This window comes from Salvia hispanica, chromosome 1 (assembly GCF_023119035.1).
Source record: "Salvia hispanica cultivar TCC Black 2014 chromosome 1, UniMelb_Shisp_WGS_1.0, whole genome shotgun sequence".
Taxonomy (NCBI): Eukaryota; Viridiplantae; Streptophyta; class Magnoliopsida; order Lamiales; family Lamiaceae; genus Salvia; species Salvia hispanica.
The window spans coordinates 19,757,538-19,774,754 of record NC_062965.1 but is presented as its reverse complement, the minus strand read 5'-3'; the positions used below and the strand labels follow the sequence as shown (position 1 = coordinate 19,774,754).

General features: G+C 36.9%; 3 protein-coding genes across 3 annotated transcripts; 2 read left to right on the top strand and 1 right to left on the bottom strand.

The window, feature by feature from the left end:
- Positions 1-136: 136 nt before the first annotated feature.
- Positions 137-8,562, bottom strand: LOC125202069 (serine/threonine-protein kinase TIO). The gene is made up of 23 exons (XM_048100392.1): positions 8,391-8,562; positions 8,078-8,178; positions 7,917-7,991; positions 7,467-7,559; positions 7,129-7,203; positions 6,881-6,973; positions 6,559-6,622; positions 6,353-6,437; positions 6,047-6,119; positions 5,902-5,970; positions 5,746-5,820; positions 5,536-5,641; positions 5,346-5,465; positions 4,855-4,993; positions 4,521-4,692; positions 4,097-4,195; positions 3,467-4,012; positions 2,147-3,301; positions 1,820-2,053; positions 1,450-1,593; positions 1,263-1,343; positions 983-1,171; positions 137-542 (listed from the first exon to the last, which is right to left on the bottom strand). The coding sequence occupies exons 2-23, from the start codon at positions 8,165-8,167 to the stop codon at positions 303-305; spliced, it is 4,017 nt and encodes a 1,338-aa protein (XP_047956349.1). The 5' UTR covers positions 8,168-8,178; positions 8,391-8,562; the 3' UTR covers positions 137-302.
- A 3,379-nt stretch (positions 8,563-11,941) lies between these two features.
- Positions 11,942-12,388, top strand: LOC125189361. Its single transcript, XM_048086647.1, has one exon. The coding sequence runs from the start codon at positions 11,942-11,944 to the stop codon at positions 12,386-12,388; it is 447 nt and encodes a 148-aa protein (XP_047942604.1).
- Positions 12,389-15,497: 3,109 nt separating this feature from the next.
- LOC125214333 lies at positions 15,498-17,217 on the top strand. Its single transcript, XM_048115325.1, has 2 exons — positions 15,498-16,075; positions 16,855-17,217. Exons 1-2 carry the CDS (start codon positions 15,572-15,574, stop codon positions 16,915-16,917), a joined length of 567 nt encoding a protein of 188 aa, XP_047971282.1. The 5' UTR covers positions 15,498-15,571; the 3' UTR covers positions 16,918-17,217.

The window sequence follows — 17,217 nt, the reverse complement described above, 5'->3', positions numbered from 1 at the left end:
AAAGTTTGATAAAAAAAATACTAATGCAGGGCGTTTGAATGTGCTCATATAGTTCTTGTTTTTGCAAGTATATTGTTCGATAAAAAAAAATGGGGAAATTAAGTTTAAATTTAAGTAATCCATCAAAATAAATGAATAATTAGCAAAGGTCCGATGCAATATCATTTTATTGTCAAAAGAGGTAATGATAGAGTAAATGTACTGTGAAATAAATATATACAAACAGAAACATGTGGTACTATCATATAGAACAAGTAATTAGCAAAAAGTGCTGCGCCTGCATCAACTACGAATGAATATCATCAGGATTCCGCTTTACTAGAGATGAAGGTGGCATAGTTAGCAATGTTCGGCTCCGGTGACTGCCGGAGCTGCATTATAAGTGGGAATAGCTCCGACGACCGTATGAACTGCCGGCATAGTGGATAAGCAGACATCTTCACGAGAGAGAACAAGGCTATCTTTAGAGGAGACTCATTTATGGCATCTCTTCTTGGGTTCAATGCCGCGGTTGAACAATCTGCTACCACCTTAAGCAGTGCCTGGAACAACCACAACTCTCTTTATCAAAACAAGCATTAAACAACTAGATGATGTTGATTCAATCACAACTGAGAAATAGCACGTTAATATCAAAGATATAGATTTGAGATACAAGTATAAAGAGCAAGTGTTCTTCCCTAGATGTGGATTCAATCATTCAATCATCATGGCACATCAGTTTCAAGATTGGAGCTTTATTGTTTAGATCCGAAATATAGGTTACAAGTATGAAAAGCACTTGTTCTTTTCTATACGTGAATTCAATCATACAATCATTCAAGCATATTGTTCAAGAATCTAGGTGTTTTTAATCTTTTCCGTAAGATTTTAAAGTATATTTTTTCAAAATTCATGATATTATTCAAGAATCTAGGTATGTGTCCAAATTCACATTTTTTTCATTTGCTTTAATTTTAGAATGCAAACTGTCAGAAATAACCTGCACGGCTCCCTTGGAGACTATGTCCTCACAGAGCCGGTTGGAGTTGCGAACGAGATTACTAAGTGCGCCAGCAGCATTTGCTTTAGTTTTGTCTTCTTCTCCAGCAAGCAGCAAATTAGTCAGCTGAGGGATGGCTCTTCTGAGTTCATCATATAATGAGTCATTATGATAGGCTGCATTCCCCACCTGCGCATAGATATATACATTCATTGTTTATATTTTTGTACTACAGCTATTCAATAAGCAACAGAATGAGATGGGTTTTGCAAACACATACAGCAAAACAGGCAAATTTTCTTGTCCGTTTGTCATGATCCGCACATCGATCAATAAGGAGACTGATAATTTGATGTTTTGCCTTCGGAAAGAAAAAAGTATGTAAGTCATGAGGATAATTGGTGGGAGTAATCTTCCTCCAGAAACACTGCAATAACATAGGAGGCAAAGGGAAATGGAATGCATACCAATAAATTGTAGAAATAGGAGCTATGGCGGCACATGTTTCCAATAGCACTGCAGGTCTTGGCGCGCAAGTTGGAGTCTTCATGGGTGAGAAAGCGGCTCAGATCCTCCAAGATGTCCGCTGCATCGATATATTCATAAAATTTCTGCAGGAAAATATGTGCTTTTAGATATTTACATCTGTCTCAAGGAATCAATGATAGAACACTTCACAAATCAATGTAAATATATGCATGTTAAGCCAAAATAATCTAGTAGATAAAACCACAAAAGTGAAGCTTTACACTTAAGTGATGGTAATGAAGGTGCTTCAGAGTTGGAAGATGATAAAAAAAAGAGTCATTGTTCTACTTTGACTGTTAAAGACAATACCTTGTCCATTCGAGCTAAATCTGAAACAATCATAAGAAAGTCCAGGGTGACTTCCCTTGGGCAGGGGCTATTAAGTAGCTTCTTTGCTCTGGTTGGCTCCAGCAAGCCTTTGCTTATAAGTTGAACAGCAAGTGGCTGTTGGATACATAACTTGGCAATAAACGCAACTGGCCTTGCTATATCTTTCAGTTCCATATGATCCAAGCATCTGAGGATGATTGTTGGGACCTCTACCTGTAAATACACATAACACATGACATGAACGACAATCTTCAAAGCAGGTATAGCCTCTAACAATTTAAGTAGAAGAAGACATTGAAAACCAACCTCCTCAAGAATCTGAATATATTTTTTCATGCCTCCCTGTATTGTTCTCATCATGTCTCTGTCTTCAACACAAACCCTCCCTCCAGGCGAACCCATATTCAGGACGAAACCACTATTCACTGAAGCATTAGCAGATGGCAGGCCAGGTGCACTTTGTACAGCTACAAAAGGGAATGCTAAGAAGTCGATTACTGCATTTACTGTCTCTCTCACACCATATGTACCTCCCCCAGGTCCAGTCCAGGACGTAACAAGCTTAAGATGAGCGTCGGATATTAGATCAGTAATGCACTTGATATGTTCAGTCCTCAGTAGAATCTGACGAAACGTTGAAACTCCACCAGAAAGGCACTGACATATTGAAGAAACAGTCCATACAACACCAGAAGGTGATAGTCCAATTTGATCTTTTGCGTGGCCAGGTCTCTGGGAACCATTTAAAACCTGGTTAGCCAATAAATCAATTAGAAGCTGTGGAGCACCACTTGCACATAGCTGTTGCACAGCCAGAGGTCCTCCCCAATTCAGTCTAGACTCCAACAACCCAATAGACCCATCCCGGATGCCATACCTACAAGGAAGCATTCCTCTCGGTATGGTAAGGTTTGCAGCATTTTCATCACTTGCTGGACCTTTGAGATGGTCACACAGAGTTGCTGTTCGTGGAATTAATGGAAGAGCCATTTCAGAAATGGCATTTTCAACCACCGCCCCTTTCTCAAGATTTAGAATGGATGCAAGAGCAAGCATGGCAGCTGAACAAGAAGGTTGCAATGACGACTGCATTCTTTCATCCGAAGAGATATGGTTTGCAAGGATAGATAGACGAGTAAACTGCTTTTTTGAAGAAGTAGTCAACATGAACAATGCAGAATTTCTTCCAGATGATTTCAAACACTGAGCAACTGCCACAAGGACAAGACATGAGTTCATAACCAATGAATTTTTATCCATGACCTTAAGTCTTGAATTATCTGCTTCTGCATCATTAGTCTCTTTATTTGAAGTGGTACACAGAGATAGTATGGTGAAGATCTCTGAAATAATTGTACCATCTCCACCACCACTCACAACTGTAGTTGCAGGTAGTTTGCTAGGTAATCCACAGAGGATGTTCGTGATAACATCATTGTGCATGCAACATCTCAAAATAAGCTGCAAAACAGGTCAATCATTTATTGTCATCGAGAAAATTGCACAAATATTTACATGAAAGAATAACGACGAGAAAGTTTGGGTAGAAATCAGGACCAAAGAACTATGACATGAACCACCAAAGTCGAAGAAGTATATTATTCAAGAAGGGTGCTCAAGTGATACCTGCACTCCAGCACAGAGACCTATCTCATGACGTTGGTGAAGACAAAAATATATAGCAACCTGTACGGCTTTTGACTTAAGAAATGCTCTAGCGATAGAATCAATGGCTTCTCCTAAATCTCTTCCATATGAAGGTGCCTCATCGGAGTTCTTAATATCAAGGCGAAGTAGAGAATGGCTCCGCAAAGAGTTCAATGGAAACAATACACATCCTTTCTGAGAAAGAAGTTCAAACGCATCAATGAGTGACCAAATGCCCCTGCAGGATTCACAAGCAGCTCGCAACAAATTTGTAGATCCTGATATTAAACTTAGGCCAGACGACTCCAAGCTCGAGCACAAACTATTTAGTACACCTGATGACTTTGCATGGTCCAAAATTTGTTGAATAGTTTTATTTACTGGCAGTGAACTGGAAGTTGCATCAAGGTTTGAAGTGACTACAGATGCTCTTAGCGATTGAGCAACTTGAGATAACATGACTGCAACACATGATGTGCACTCATAAAGAACTCTTCCAGAAATTTCATCACCACAACCTGCAACCTAAAGAATTTACAATATGAAATATTAAAGCAAATGCTTCAAATTTTCTGCTTGAAAATATTAAATAAAGACCAAGAAGCTAACCTGTGCATACAATCCGACAAGGGCAACCCAGTGCCTGAAATAAGGATCACCAAAACTAGCTCCAGAATTATCTACCAATCTTTTGATGAGTGAGAAGCTCTGCATAGAAAAGCAAAAATACTTAAGAAACAAGCTTAAAGACAATCCCAGGAAAACAGGACTAGTCCAAGGAGATAGTAACTAAAGCTAATAAAATACAACTTGAACTCTTGAGAAGTTACAATTAAAAACTCTACCCTGCATGCAAGAGTTGGCTAGCTAAAAACTGTCGTCAACTATGTAATCTTCTCAAAGCATGCAGAGTGAAGTTCAAAACTTTTAGATAACAAGTGCACAATTATAATTTTAAGATAAAACACATACACACCACCCACAAAAGTACATTATCATAACATTCACCATTATTATAAGGCTAATGACATACCTTCGCCATCAAGTCATTCCCATCCGATATGTTATATCGAATTAGAGCGGTATTAAATCCAAGTAGTCCATTGATCATTTCATCCAGAATCCCCCTTGAACTGACAGCTCCCCCACCAATTAAGTTTGCAAGAATTCTCAAGGACTGGTTCAAAGTCACAATGTCCTGATCCCTGAAGAAAGAAATATGAAAAATAACCTAAAGCAACTATGATGCTCACCACAAACATAAAAAATGTAGGATGTGTGCATTTACATGACAATGATTACTTCCACAAGACATTAATGAGTAGCTGAGGAAACACTATAAGACAATGAGAAACTAATTCATTTACCTGCAAGAGGTTTGCAGTCCATCAGATAGTTTTCTAAATGGTAGCAGAATGGCAGACAATGCTTCATTATCTTGACCAATCATTTTTGCACCCTTAACTGTTCGGGAATTATTTTCTAGCCGGTCCAGCACTTGGCAGCCTGAACATATATGAGACATAGACCTGATCAAAGATGTTCATATTTTTCTGAGTGGGTCCTATTTGACTTAATAATAAATATAGTAGTTGGGAATTTGTTTATCATTGGTACAGTAACGAATACTGTTCAAGAGTAAAGTAGAGTAGTAGACTAACATTGTTTATTGATTGAATGGTGATAAGAAGAAGATTAACAGTACATCAAAAGAGGGCATAGCATAAATAGAACATAAGAATTGCCACAGGCCCACAGATGCCACTTGACAGCTCCGTAAAGCAGTACAAGCTGACTGCTTAGTATTTAGGGAATGGAAACAAAAAAACAACAGAAGAACAAGTTTTATTAAATTTACCTGACTGTACATTACCACCCTGACCCGGAAACCCTGGAAACTCCTCCTTTGCCTTCGCATTATCTTTTGTAGAGACAGCACTATTGTTATGAGGATCCACTGGGGAGCATGGATTTGTACCTACAATCAAATATCATCAGTTAAATTGCAGCATTTCTTTTCTTCAAGGCTCAAAAAACTAGGGACCTACTCTCTGGAGTTGCACCAGTAAATCCACTAGGCCTATTAGCACTCTTTTCTTGCTTCACAGCTCCACCAAAACCTCTTGGAGATGCTGTTGTCACATTGCATTGCACCTGGTAGTTGTTGATCAAACAAACATTTACATAAATATACTATTGAAAAGCTGAGCCCAATACTGTAAAAGGTACATTTCTCAAAGAAAAGTGTCAATACTCACTTCCATTTCTGCAGATGCATCTTTAACAAATGGATGTTCAAGAAGAGCAGGCCATGTCAGTCTTTGCTGGGGAACCTGTTCCACAAATTAAGAACATCATAAGATATGGAGGAAGAATAAAAGTTAATGGACATGTATTTAAAATTACAAACTTACCTTGTTAAGCAACCCCTGCAAGAAATTTTTGAAGTTCATGCTCATATTGTCTGGATACTTAACCGGATCCTACAAGAAGTTTGCGATACAATTAATCATCCCTGTTGGTGAGAAAATTGACAGGAAATAAAGAAAACCACAATACCTTGATGATGTGCCGTATAAGTGCATAAACTGAATTCGTATAGAATGGAGGTTGGCCAACAAATAGTTCGTACCTGGAAGGTTTTTTAAGGAGCATTAGAGGGAAAAGGGGAGTAAAAACTATTGCCTAGACTAATTTCATCTAGATATTCTAGAAGATATTATATCATCAGCCTACGTATTTACTGCAGTGTAAATCTATTGCAATTAGTCTTGGTAGCTAATAAAATTTAGAGCCATGCAGATGCTCATCAGCATTGCAAACAGCTGTTTTTTACTCTAATGCACAAAGCAATGTATTACTTACAAAATAACACCAAGGGACCACAGATCTGCAGTGTGGTTGTATGGCTGCTCTCGTACTAATTCTGGCGCCATGTACAGAGGTGTTCCTTATATGTTAACAAGAGCAGAAAAGTCAAAAGTCATTCATCAAGATAATTTTGTAGGGGCCGCAAACAACTACAATGGATTAAAAACAAAGGGTTCGTGTAAACTGTAAAGTATTCTTACCTTTAATGGATCGCAGGACTACGGTGTTTGCAGACATTGCACGTGCAAAACCAAAATCGCAAAGCTATTTTACATTGAGAAGCATAAGAAATGAGAGTAAGAGGTCAGGCTATTCTTCATTATGAATGAATAACATCATTGATTTTACAGAAAAACCTACGGTAACTCAGAAAATAAACAGTAAGATGTGATATGCATACACTTTAATCAAATTACAAGTTTTTTGTTTGCAAAATACCATATTTTGAAGCAAGTAAGCAACATGACAGATGCCGATGGATGTGAAAATTTGAGAAACAATAAAAGCTATCAAGAAACAGACCTTCACAATAGAGCCAGCACCAATGAGGATGTTTTGTGGTTTCATGTCACGATGAATTATACGGTTTGAGTGGAGATAATGCAGTGCTCTAACCTGGAAAATAAATACCACAAAGTTCAAAATGGAATGAAACATCAGGGGCATGAAATTATTCCATACAAAGAAATCATCATATTCCATGCTGTCTAAAACCTCATTAACAACTTCCAGAAGATCCAAGCAGACTCAAAGTCTTATGATTCAATTACCAGCTGTTTTGCAATTGCTTGAACTTGTTCTTCAGGGAGACATTTGTCATCCTCCAGAATTTCGAAAAGTTCTCCCTGCAATAAGATAAGCCTCAGAAATTACTCATGCTTCCATTTTCACACATTCGGGAGATGGTCAGCTGACATCTGAGATCAACTATATACTGTACAAGAAAAAGAACTAGTGGTCGTGTGCATGAGTTGTCCTAGTGAGTGGTTGATGCTCAAGGCCAAAGGTCTAGGTTCGAGTCCAGCGAGACTCGGCCTTTATATTCAGCTTTATTTGCCAATCAAAAGAAAAGAACTAATGGATTGAAGATTGCGATAGTAATAATTACTTGTGCAAATTCTGTAACTACACAGAACTCTTGTGGGCTTTCGAATGAGTCCAGCATTGCTATAATGTTTTCATGCTTCAATTTTCTTAGTATCTGCAGTGTCACCAGGATAAAAGTTAGCATTCAAAGCATAATTTTTAAAACCACTCAACAACTGCAAAGTTTAATGACCTAATCGTGAAGGAACATATAGAATAAGATTATTTACAGAAAGGTAACAGAATGCATGTGTCTTATTTATCTATTGAGGAATAAGAATATGAAGTTTTAATTATCCTTGGAGAGCTAAAAACATGAAAAGAACATGTAACTAACTTTCATTATTATGTTTTCCTGAAATCTTCATCGAATTCGAGCTAGCCTAAATCATACATTTATCTGCAACTCATATCTTCATATAAGTACATATTTGTACCCACGCAGTCACATAAATGAATGAGAAACATATACCTCTATTTCCTGTCTCAAGTTCAACACATCCTTCTCACTTTTTCCATGCTTAGGGATAAACTTCATAGCAACCGTCTGCAGATCTCAAGAACAAACAGCATTAGCTCTAAACTTCCGAAACAATTAAGCATCCATCCACATAAAGCAATGAACAGCCGCACCTGGCCACTAAACTTCCGCCGCCCTTTGTAAACTTTTCCGAATGATCCCTCGCCCACAAGCTCGATGACATGATAATTTTCAACACCCATAGTCTCTAGGCCTACAGATGCGGAATTGAAGTATAAATTATGAAATTGATATGATAGGCAACGATTAGAGAAGTTACCAAAAATACAAATTCGAATAACTCATTAAGCGTAAACGGTAGAAACGACAGCAGTGGAGCAACGCCCCATCATTATCTCTAGCTCACTGTAATGCTTAACGGAAACAAATTTGGAATCGGAGGAAAACATCAGATTCAGACCAAACCTGAAGAATCCTTTCACCTGGAAAAAACGCCTCCTCCGAAATTATTGAATTATCGATTAAACTAGTTCAGAAATGGAAACTGTGTGGCCTGCGTCTGGCACACTGTGCGTGTGGGGTGTGTGTGTGTGTTTAAACGAAAGAGGGGGGTGCAGAATTTGAAAATTTTTGGTGTGATTTCTGTGCGTTTGTATTTCTTTTCTTATTTGAAATAATTCAAATCAAGTGATGGCGCTACCAAAATGAATATCCGTTATTATAAAGAATAAAAAAATAAACATTCAACTATCAGTCGTACGACGTCGTTGCTTAATTATTGTTTTGCTCCAACCTACAATTGGGCCATTAGTAGAGAAAATTGGAGTATTTTAAATAGAAATAAAGTTTGTTCAAAATCATTTGACATTTATGAGGATGGTATATTTTAGTGCATGTTTTGTAGGCATATTAAATTAGTACTATTAATTAAGAAAGGTTTTAAGATAAGATACGCTATTTTATTTTTTTTGGCTATTAAATAATTTATCTTTATGAACTAATTCGCTTCGGACTTTAGCGTGTCAAGATGGGCTTTGACGGTCTATTATAGACCTTATTTTATCTACCAAACAACCAAATAACTCATACAACTCATATACCTTGGCATATCTAGGCTAGGTGTTGTTCAATTGTTATATTTATCTCCGACTAAAGGATTATGTATATACTTCTTTTCGTCTAAAAAAATAGACAATGTTGTAAATGACACGTGTTTTAATGCATAATTGTTAACGTAGGAGAGATGGAGAAAAATGTGGTAGAAATAGTGTTAGAAATGAGGAAAATGTATCTTAACTCACCCACATACCATCGAATTACATTATTAGTATTTCATGATTATTTATCTCATATTCCATCAAATTACATTATTAGTATTTCATGACTATTTATCTCATATTCACTCATAAGACTAATTTAATTCAAGACAAACATCATTTTGTTCTATTATTTCAGCGTGAAGTTGGATCTATCGATACTATTGGCTTTAAGCAAATAGTCATACAAAACACTCTCATCGAGGGGGGGCTCTTGGTTTGTCCCTTGCCTTTAGTCTTCACCACATGTGTCCCGGTCGGATGAATGTCACCCCCTCATTTTGAGCGGGAATCGCAGAGTTGGCACTTCTCGTAGTCGGGTGGTCTAGAAGGCTGCGATAAAATTGCTTCCAACAATTATTTTCACCGCTAGTGCTTTTGCAAATTTGCGAATGGAAAATTAAAGAGAAAATTGATTGAATATAGTTTTTATTTTGTAAAAAAATTGTAGGATGAATGTGGTATTTGTAGATATTATTAATGAGTTGAAGGATGAAAAAAGTAAAAAATTAAAATAGTATAGAAAAATGGTAGTAATATAATTGTTGTGTTTTTAATCACTTTAAAAGTTCGTGGCAAGAAGAATAAAAATGACACGTACGCCAGTCATATATGACAATTGACCCGCCATGAGAAATAGCACATTGAGATCATGTTTGGTTGTCAAGATTCTGTCTGGGAAAGTAATCTGATTCCTTAAATTTTAAATTCATGTGTTTGTTTCGGTTTTTAATCAAACTGAGAAAGTAATCAGAATCCGAGAACAAGGAAAGTTAGTACAACTTTCCAAGATTCTGAATCCTAACTTTTCTTAGGTATTCTTTTTCCCAGTTTTAGGATTCTTACATATTTAAGCAATATAGTATAGTTTTATTATTATTATTATTATTATTATTATTATTATTATTATTATTATTATTATTATTATTATTATTATTATTAATTAAAATATTTTAAAATGATAAATCATACTTAATTTCTATAATAAATAACTATAATTAAAATTATCATAATTATAACTATATTTTATAATAATTCATAATAGTAATTAATAAGTTATTAATAATTAATAATTAAAATATAATTATATAATATAAATTATATAATAAATAATTATTATTATATTTTATAAGTTAATAATTAATCAATAAAGTTAATTTAAAAAATTTATTCAATTATAATATCTGTAAATATTATAATTATAGTATAATAATTATTATATTTATTATTATAATAAACGAGTATAATACTCCATGTAACTATAATTATAATTATATTAGCATATATTATGATGGATAATCCATATTTAAACAATCCATCGTAATAATAAATATAATATTATTATTATTATTATTATTTATAATTAAAAAATTATTAAAAAATTTACAATATTATTTTATTTATAAATAAAAAATAGTAAGTAATATTTATAATTTGGTGTTTAAATTAAATATAAATTTAAAATCTTGATATTGTCTAATTACATGAAAGTAAAGTTACTAGCAATCATATTCCTGGGATTCATTTTCCCAGGAATCACTTTCCTTGTCAACTTTACTTTCCCGCCAACCAAACATGGCCTGAATGTAAAGTTTGTGATATTATAAACCATTTTTATAGTCTATGAAAAATACCATAATTGAATAAAAGTCTGTGGTTTTACGTTAAGGGTGGGTCGGTATGGTTTACCATACCGAGAACCTTATACCGTATACCATACCGAAAACTGCGGCCCTGTCTTATCGGTACACCAATTCCAGTGTACCAATAATTCAGTATGATAAATTTTTTCTTACTTTATCGTACCATTATTACGGTATTCCGTACCATATTTTAGCATATTATACGAGTATACCAAAATACGGTACAATATATCGTAATACCGTAATACATGTGTTATACCGGAAAAAAACAGTTTTTTGCCCAAAACATTTTAAATAACAATTCAACTTTTTAAATAATGTACAAAGCAATAAAACTACATCATAAATTCAAATCAATAAAAGTTCAATAGTCAAATACAAAACAACAATGTCTCCATTTCTTCAAATCTCACTATCGAGATGATGAGAGTGTTTGACTTTTTTTCTTTTCTATACTTCCTTTGTTCTACAAGAATATGCATTCTTTCATTTTTAATTCATCCCATAAGAATATATACTTTCCAATTTTAGAAACTCTTTTCTCTTTAATGAGGTGGGACTCTTTCCACACTAAGAGCATCCACAATGGCGGATGTCCCGGCGGACGTCGGACCGGCGCGCCGGGCGTCCGCGCGGGACGTCCGCCATTGGGTCGGGAGAGGCAAACGTGAGGTCAATCCACGGCCGTCCGCCGACGTCCGCCATTGCGGTACCACAACGGACGTCCCGATTTTTTATTTTTCATTTTTTTTAAACTCTATGTATACAGCTCGTTGAACTTCATTTCATTCGCACCACTTGTATTAACGAATTTTTCTTCTCTCTCTACGTTTCTATCGATATATCCAAAATGTCTAGTGGCGGTGGTAGTGGTGCGGGTGGTAATGGTGGGGATGCTGATGACGTACGCCGATGAATTAACGAAGAGGTGCGGGCCTATACGTCCCGGGACCACATCGCTGCACACCGTCGGTTGCATGAGGACTACTTCGCTCCGGAGCCGCGGTTTGGGAATAACATATTCTTGCGACGTTTTAGGATGCATCGTCCGCTATTTATGAGTATCGTGGGCGCTTTAGAGCGTCGATACGAGTATTTCAGGTTCAGGGAGGATGCGGTTGGTAAACTCGGTCACACGTTCATACAGAAGTGCACTGCTGCAATCAAGCAACTGGCATACGGAGACGCGACCGACATGTTCAACGAGTACATCCACATTGGCGAGACGACTGCCCGTGATTGTCTAAAGTATTTTTGTGAGGGCGTTATTGAGATATTCGTGGATAGGTATCTTTTGAAGCCTACCCCCGAAGACTGTCAGGCTCTGATGGATATGCACGGGCATCAACACGGGTTTTCGGGAATATTGGGCAGCATAGATTGTATGCATTGGGAGTGGAAGAACTGCTCCGCCGCCTGGAAATGGGTGTACGCGACCGGCTTCAAAGGCAAGAATCCCACGATGATCCTCGAAGCCGTAGCTGGCTACCGGCTACGGATTTGACATGCGTATTTTGGAGTAGCTGGGTCAAATAACGACATCAACGCCCTCCAGTCATTGCCCCTTTTCAACGAGCAGTGCATGGGCGTTGGTTCGACCGTCAGTTTCGTCGCCAACGGCAACCAACACAATATGAGCTACTATTTGGCGGATGGGATATACCCTATGTGGTCCGTCTTTGTGAAGACGAAGACAAGAAGAACTACTTTGCGCAACGTCATGAGGCATCGCGCAAGGATTGTAGCGGGCATTTGGTGTGCTACATACTCGATGGGCAGCAGTGAAGGGTCCAAGCCGACTGTGGTATATTGACAGCATCGCTGTCATGTACACATGTATTATCATGCACAACATGATTGTCGACAACTAAGGTCCAGGACTGACTGATTGGGCCAATGATGATGTTGATGCTGTCGGTTTAAGCCACAACGTTGGCCACCGCCAATGTACGTATAGGGATACGTCGATCAGGTCCGTGCATTTGCTGACATGCGTCAACAAGAAGCTCATATTTGACTCCATATATAATTGAAGAGCTATGGATGCGGAGGGGTGCACATTGACATTTTTATAATGTAATTTGTTTATTTATTTTTTTGAATTGTACTTTTTTTATTTAATGAAATTATTGTTGCACTTTCTCCGTTCGTATTCGTGTCGAAATTTTAATTCCGTAAATTGTTTAATTTGGTGAATTTTTATTATTGTGGATGTCCGCGGTGTTGGGACTACCGCAGCGGAAGACACGGAAACCAAACAGGTCCTTGACCGGATCTATTTAGGTGATTATGCATTCGACTCCAATTTCATGCAATTTACATAGATCTATAGATATAACATCAAATAAACACGTAATCATGCATATTCGATGTAGATTCGATTGTTACCTCATAATCCATCATTGGATTGACGTTGCTAGCTGCACCACCCGGAGATCCTTGGTTTATCGACCACGAATCTTCCGTACTATTCCCTCGTCCTTGATTCTCCATCCGTGTGGTTGGATCTTAGAAAACCAATTAAATAACTTTGAATGAATCTAGGGAAACCCAATACAAACACCAAATTGTCTAGATCTAATCCTATGAATTAGGATAGATCAAGAACAATAATCAAAACCCTAATTCTCCCACTACTATGGCTCGAAAATCGAGACCAATAGGAAGAGGAAGGAGGCGCCGATTTCTAGGCACTAGGGTTAGGGTTTTGTGTTGTCTTGGATTGTGTTCTAGGGTTTCCCTTTCATTCATTATTTATAGTGGACCTTATTGGGCTAGTAAGGGGATCCATGGAATGACTTAAGTGTTGGGCTCACCCATTAGATAAATTACTAATTAAATCAAATGACCCATGATTTAATATATTATCAATGGAATATTATTTTATTCCACTAAATAATAATATTGCACTCCCACTTAAATCATCAAATTACAAATAACTTGGGTCCATTTTATTTTATAATATTTCCCGCGTTTAAGATTATCTTGATCCATCAATTTAATTCTTTTGTCTGCTATGTGACTAGAATTAAATTAATTCTCCAAAGAGTTTTTCTAGTTTGAAACTTTATTTATTATTCTTGGAATAAATTCCAACTGCGCAGATTTCTGAATAATAAATTCCTCTTTCAAACACCTCATTGGGGATCACCCTTTTAGGGATTTAATCATACCACACTGGGCACGCGAATTCTATGAAATAATATTCCAATACCTTCATGTTATTCAATTACTACCACCCAAGATATCATGAACTTGAGTTACGTACAAACTCTCACATATTGATAAGTCAAAGTGGCGTTTGATTGAATAAACAATATTGATATCAATATCATAGACTAGAAAATACTAAACTTTCTTGAAATATATTCTTTCAGTAGATAGCAATAAAGAATACATTTCGGATTAAATCCTTTCAGTGCTTTACCACACCGGTGTTACTAATCTCATCTTAGATAAGAGAGAATTATCACAAACACCGCAACCGTTCCAATAGGTAGCCAAAGCCTATCTAGGTTGTGAATACGTTTTTCTTCTTACTAGATCTTGCCAAGTCCCCTACTGGAAAACTCATGAGGAGATTCATCGAATTTCCCTACTTGACCTTCTTAGTAAAAAGCCTTAGACTTGTTTATCATATTTCAATAATAAACCATTTATATTATATTATTTATTCTCATAATTAGGTAAACAAGTGGACGTGGCGTTTCTCGTATACATGCACAAGCTGACTGTACAAAGGCATGTACGCTCGAAGCATCTTTTAGTATACTAACCCCAACACGCGGGGATGTCCGTTATTGTGCAGTGAGATGTCCTTATGACGTGGTAGTGCAGTGGGATGTTCTTATGACGTGGCAGGAGGTGTTTTTTGGTGTCTGCCGGGACATCCGCACCCATTGTGGTGGCTCTAACAATACTTTAATCACTTTTTTTTCTACCTCTCTTACTTTACTAATTTTGCATTAACACCCGTGCCGAACTCAAAATGCATATTCTTTGGGGATAGAGGTAGTATGAGAGTGGGTCTTTTTTTCTTTTTATTATATTTTATATATAAACATATTTTTCAGTGTGCGTAGTATTTCGTGGTATATGAAAATCGATGATGTTATTGTACCGAAAAAAATTTATATACTACTTCCCTATTCCAGATAATTTGTCCCATTTTTTCATTTTGGTCTGTCTCACATAGTTTATCACATTTCACTTTTTACCATTTTGGTAGTGGACCTCATATTCCACTAACTCATTCCTACACATATTTTATTATAAAACTAATATATAAAAATAGGACTCACGTTCCATTAACTTTTTCAACTTATTTTTCATTATATATTTTAAATTCGTGCCCGATTAAAGTGAGACGAATTATATAGGATGGAGGAAGTACTAAAAATCGATATTTTTAATATTTTTTCAGGACATCCCACTGCAATAATGACACAAGGGGATGGTATTTTGATATTTTTGATATTTTCAATACAATTAGTATGGTATTTTGATATTTCAATATTTTTCTAATTTTCTTATTTTAGAGACCAATTATCTTATTTAATTTTTGCAATGATGACAAAAGAGGATGAAACCTATTTATAAGGTTAGAGGGAGGGAAGACAGAGACGGGCAATTGCATTTTCTAAACCCCAATTCCCAATCTCAATTTCTATCTCATTTTCCTGCAACAATGGTGTTGCGCAATCCAACGACAATGGCGATGCTCCTCATCGCCGCAATGACCCTAGCAATGGCGGAAGACAATCCGCACCCTATATCAGCGCGGGCGGTGACGTTCTATGACATCCTCAGCTCCCACGGCCTCCCTATCGGCATATTCCCAAAAGGCATCTCCGAATTCTCCGTCGACCCCACATCTGGCGGCTTCCGCCTCCGCTTGCCGTCTCCTTCGCCGTGCGACACCGTGTTCGAGACGCGCCTAAGGTACGAATGCGACATCACCGGCAGCATCAGCTACGGGAGGATTTCTAATTTGACAGGTGTTACGGCTCAGGAGTTGTTTCTATGGCTCCCGGTGAGGGGAATTCAGGTCGATATTCCTAGCTCTGGTTTGATTTACTTCGACGTGGAGGTGGTTTCGAAGCAGTTCTCGCTCTCGCTCTTCGAGACGCTCAAGGATTGTACATCTCCGGAGGAGATCGATCGTTACGCTGATACCCTCAAAATTCCTCAGGTTAATAACCGCTCATTTCGATATCTGATTTCGTGAAGGAAAAGAATCCTTTATCATCATATGATCTCAATTTTGTCTATGAATTATAGGTATACTTTTACTGTTTAGGAACATTAAGGTTTCGAATGGTGATGGATATTCGAATATATGTGGCTGATATTTGAATATCAGCACTATCGAAGTATACCATCAAATGCATAATCATGTTTGGGAAAAGCGAGACGAATGTGGCTGAGTTGAGCTGGATATTATCTCATGTGTCTTTAGCTAGGAGATCGAGTTATGGTGCAATGCTTGTATACTGATTCATTAAGTAAGCAAATCCATGATGTTGCTTTGAGACAAATAATATGGATGTGCTTGAGAAGAGCTTGATATTGTTTATTAATGTGTCTCTGCATTTAGAAGGTGGTGGTTTGTGTTTGTGGCTTTTGAATGATGATTGATGGAGTATTTGAAGTGTCTGCTCAATTTCTCATATATACTAAGCAAATGTAAAATGTTAAACTTTTGAGAAACATAAGATGAATATGGTTGCTTAGAGCTGGAAAATAGACACACTCTTAGATGTCGTTCGGTTGCTATAACTCATTATCATATGATTATCCATCTAGAATTTTGTTGTGAGATTCAATCTCATGAACCAAACATAATACATGAGATAAACAGACCCTTAAGGTTATTAGCTGTGCTTTGATGCATAATTAGGTTTGGTCATCTTTTAACTGAGGTGAGTTCCAATCTTGTGGTCCTAACTTCTCAGTATCACCTGATTGCAGAAGCCATCTGAAAACATCATGATGGCGCATTCCACGGAAAAGGAAAACCGAGCTGTCTCATAAATGCACATTCAAGGGCTGCAGATGTTGGTGGTGCGTTATGCTTGGTTGCTCGCCTTTAGGTTACAGGCTTGTTCCTCAAAACTGTAGGGCAAGGCTGTATAGTTTGTAAAGGGCAGGGGAGAGAACATATATATATTCCACTTTGTGTGAGTGAAAAGTGTAATAGTTTCTTGATAAGCAGTTCTTCCCCCTGTGAAAAAAGGTGTTTGTGTTGTTTGGAGTTGTGTAAATTAAGGAAATGTGTATTTTGTTAGTTGAACTTTTTAAAGATGTGGAAGATTACCATATCTTGTGTTTTCA

Bases quoted from the DNA above. Each gene is read 5' to 3' on its own strand.
- LOC125189361 (XM_048086647.1), top strand. From the start codon at position 11,942: ATGAGTATCGTGGGCGCTTTAGAGCGTCGATACGAGTATTTCAGGTTC.
- LOC125214333 (XM_048115325.1), top strand. From the start codon at position 15,572: ATGGTGTTGCGCAATCCAACGACAATGGCGATGCTCCTCATCGCCGCA. The intron at 16,076-16,854 runs GTTAATAACCGC...ACCTGATTGCAG, and splicing joins ATACCCTCAAAATTCCTCAG to AAGCCATCTGAAAACATCAT.
- LOC125202069 (XM_048100392.1), bottom strand. From the start codon at position 8,167: ATGGGTGTTGAAAATTATCATGTCATCGAGCTTGTGGGCGAGGGATCA. The intron at 7,204-7,466 runs GTAATTATTACT...ATCTTATTGCAG, and splicing joins TAGTTACAGAATTTGCACAA to GGAGAACTTTTCGAAATTCT. The intron at 6,438-6,558 runs GTAAGAATACTT...TTAACATATAAG, and splicing joins AGTCCTGCGATCCATTAAAG to GAACACCTCTGTACATGGCG.